We start from the raw sequence: 3,951 nt of genomic DNA on the forward strand, positions 1-3,951 counted from the left end.
TCTGGAGAGTCACGCTCTCCAGAAGTCGCGAGTGATGGTTTCGTCTGATATCGGTGATGAGAATGAAACGGGAAACGAGCGCAGTTTGGCTCTCGCCTCCACGATCATCAACCCCGTGGCTGAGTGTTTGTGGTTGTTTCCGCAGCAGCAGCTGTTGTGTGAGAAGGAGACACGGGCCCGGTCGCGCCATGCATGCAGCGGTTGTTTAATAGACTCACGGTACAGGTCAGTGCAGTGCACACACCTCGTCATGTACATCACGCGCGTGCAGTGCACACACCTCCTCGTCACACATCGTCACGTGCTGTACAACACACACACGTGTAACGCACACACATCGTCACGTGCTGTACAACACACACACGTGTAACGCACACACATCGTCACGTGCTGTACAACACACACACGTGTAACGCACACACATCGTCACGTGCTGTACAACACACACACGTGTAACGCACACACATCGTCACGTGCTGTACAACACACACACGTGTAACGCACACACATGGTCACGTGCTGTACAACACACACACGTGTAACGCACACACATCGTCACGTGCTGTACAACACACACACGTGTAACGCACACACATCGTCACGTGCTGTACAACACACACACGTGTAACGCACACACATGGTCACGTGCTGTACAACACACACACGTGTAACGCACACACATCGTCACGTGCTGTACAACACACACACGTGTAACGCACACATCGTCACGTGCTGTACAACACACACACGTGTAACGCACACACATAGTCACGTGCTTTACACGTTACACCTCCTTTATTTACAGCAGCCGAGACCTCACGAAGAGGAAGTGGGACTCACGAAAAAAGTGCGTCTGGTTGAATCTCCGACATCTCAATCTCACATTGTACAACTCGCATACTTCAGATCAGATTTACACCAAACATTTGACCTCTTACAATTCACATCTCACATTGTAAATCTGACACCTTATATCTTACAGCCCTACTTATTACTTCTCTGCATCTCACAGCCATACAGCTCACATTTTACAATAAACAACTTACATATAACACCTCGCATCCTAGACCTCACATCTTAAAGCTCCCATCTCACGTCTCATGAATCGAATCTCACGTGCTAAACCTCTCGCCTGACACCTCGCATGTCACGTATCACATTTTACATCAGCTCAGATCGTATACCTTGCGTCGCCCTAGCATCTCTTGCGAAACTGTTTGCCGGCCAAATATCGCTACAGGCAGACGGAGAAATAATAATAATGACAATTACGATGGTGTCTGATGAGAGTGGTGGTGGTGGTGATGAGGATGATAGGGTGGTGGTGGTGACGCTCCATGAACCCGCACTCCAAACCCGCGTGTGTTGGGGCGAGGCGAGAGTTCGCGTGTCCCCGTCTCCCCGTCGCGCTGCTCCTTCAGTGCACCGACACGGACCGCAGGGCACCCGGCGGGGGACACGACGGGAGGTGCCCCCCGGGCGAGGGGCTCCTGTGCGCGGCGGCGGCGGCGGGAGAGGTCGGGGAACCCCCCGGCCCGGAGGGCCGCGGGGAGGCCCCGGCGAGGAGGAGCGAGGCGGCCGCGGGAGCCGGGAGAGGCGGCGGAGGCGCGGGCTTGATGGGCACGGGCACCGCGGGGAGGCCCTGCGCCGCGTGTCCGCACACCAGCGGCGTGATGGGGACTCCGTAGGCGCCGTAGTCGCTGGTGCGCAGGCCCGGCACGGCCACGGGGCCCGCGGTCGCCGCGTCGTGCAGAACCCCCGTGGCGTACATGTGCGGCCACCCCGGGGCCAGCGAGCCCACGACGGGGGCCAGCCCGGCCGCCACTGGGTAGCTGGTGGGCACGGGCTGCACAGCCGCGGAGAGCGCCAGGCCGCCCGCAGCCATCATCGCCTTGTAATCCCGCGCGATGATGTTCTCGATGGCGAACGGGTGCTTGAAGCTGGAGGCGGGCGGCAGCCCATGCATGCCGTACGCGGCGGCGGCGGCGAACTGCGGCAGGTGGGCCCCGCTGGCCGCCAGGGACAGACGCAGCTTGGCCGCGTGCTGCTGTTGCTGCTGCTGCTGTTGTTGCTGCTGCTGCTGGTGGTGCGCGTGGTGCGCGTGGTGCGCGTGGTGAGCGTGGTGCTGGAAGTATGGGGAGGGCGCGGGTTCCTTGCCGGCCGAGTGCAGCAGAACCTTGAAGCGCTTGCGCCGTCGCAGGAAGCTGCCGTTCTCGAACATGTCCCCGCACGCCGGGTGCAGGGCCCAGAAGCTGCCCTTGCCGGGCTGGTCGGGTCGCCGCGGAATCTTGATGAAGCAGTCGTTGAAGGAGAGGTTGTGGCGCAGCGAGTTCTGCCAGCGCTGCGTGTTTTCGCGGTAGTAGGGGAAGCGCTCCATGATGAATTTGTAGATCTCGCTGAGCGGCAGCATCTTCTCCTGCGAGCTCTGGATGGCCATGGCCGTGAGCGAGATGTACGAGTACGGGGGCTTCTGGTCGCTGTACGTGTTCCGCCCGGGCCTCGGCATCTTCTGGGCGCGCCGGGACGCGGCCCCGCGCGCGTCCAAGTTTCGCTTCGCGCTCGGGAGGAGGAGGAGAGTCGCCGCTCTCCGCGCAGCCGAGAGCCGTGCGCTCCCCCGCTCCCTCCCCTCTACTCCGATTCTCCCCTCTCGCTCTCTCGGGATTCGAGTGAAAGTTCCTCTACGGTGCGAACGGCGGCGACAGAGGGAGACGACGCGCAGCACGGCGGGGACTCGACGTCGCTTCTCCCCTCACGATGTCGCGGATCGCCTCTGTGGACTCGGCTCTCTGCTCTGGGCAGACCAGACCCGCGAGGCTGCGCTGCATGGACTGCATCGACTGCCTGGACTCGAGACGCGGTCCGCGAGACGGGGCTGGGTGCCTCGCAGGAAGCACGGGGCGCGTCCGCCTCTCCGCGTCTCTGACGTTCGCGAGTCGCGCTCACCCCCGGAGTGGCTTCATTAATGTTTCCTCACTCCATAATCACAGGACAATGGCCCCGCGAAGGCCTCATCTGGGTTCATTTGCACCTTTTTCACTCGGACACCTTTGGGCCAATCGGCTGCATCGCAACGCGCGGAGGGCGGAGCGCAGGACAATAGAGGGGGGCGCGCGAGGTTGGGGGCGTTACGGGGGGGGGGTACGCACGGCCCTGCACCCACACCCCTCGCCTTACCCGCCCCCCCCTTTCTAAACCCCTTCCCCCATCATCCTGCGCTCCCCAATCTGTAAGGCGCGCTCCGGGACACTGGGACACGGGACATGGGAATGCGGGACACGGAGATAGCCGGCACGGCGCATGGGGATGCAGGACATGGGAGACACCAAAGACTTTGGAATGCGGGACACGGGGACACGGTAGACTGTGAGACGAGGGGACACGGCAGACTGAGACACGAGGGGACACGGGACACGGAAGCCACTGGAAGCTCTACGATACGGGAGCCGTGAGGGACACGGGAGGAGCTTCGCGAGTCTCGTGGTGGCTCGGCGCCGTCACCGAGACCCGTGAAACCGCGCGCCTCGCGCCCCGCGGCACTGAGCACGATGCCCCCCCCCCCCCGTGTCTGTGTGAACGGCTCTGGACATGTGCGCGTGTGGGTATGGAGAGCGGTCGTGTCGTTATCAGCGCGCTGCGCTATGAACCCCGCCACCCGAGTTCGATTCTCGCTCATGGACAACACAAGTGAAGATTATTTGAACCGACCCTGGGCCTCCTCTAGGTCGACTCCGCCTCAAATGAGTACCTAGTGCGGTGTATTTTAACATCGCCACTAGGGAGATAAATGCGGTCGGGCGTGGTAATGGCCACCCACCCACTCGTGTATCGTAGGTGCTCGCTAACAGCACTTGCCCCAACAGTCTGTTCAGGCTATATGGGGGATCTTTGTCTTTGTGTAGGGTTGCGGTTAGCGCGCTGCGCTACGAACCCGGCGACCCGAGTTCCATTCCC

The 3,951-nt window shown here is 61.3% G+C and overlaps 1 protein-coding gene across 1 annotated transcript; it reads right to left on the bottom strand.

Moving 5' to 3' along the window:
* Positions 1–244: 244 nt before the first annotated feature.
* Positions 245–3,031, bottom strand: LOC144949945 (forkhead box protein B1-like). Its single transcript, XM_078879938.1, has one exon. The coding sequence runs from the start codon at positions 2,504–2,506 to the stop codon at positions 1,418–1,420; it is 1,089 nt and encodes a 362-aa protein (XP_078736064.1). The 5' UTR covers positions 2,507–3,031; the 3' UTR covers positions 245–1,417.
* Positions 3,032–3,951: the final 920 nt, after the last annotated feature.

Source organism: Lampetra fluviatilis, chromosome 3 (assembly GCF_964198595.1).
Source record: "Lampetra fluviatilis chromosome 3, kcLamFluv1.1, whole genome shotgun sequence".
NCBI lineage: Eukaryota > Metazoa > Chordata > Hyperoartia > Petromyzontiformes > Petromyzontidae > Lampetra > Lampetra fluviatilis.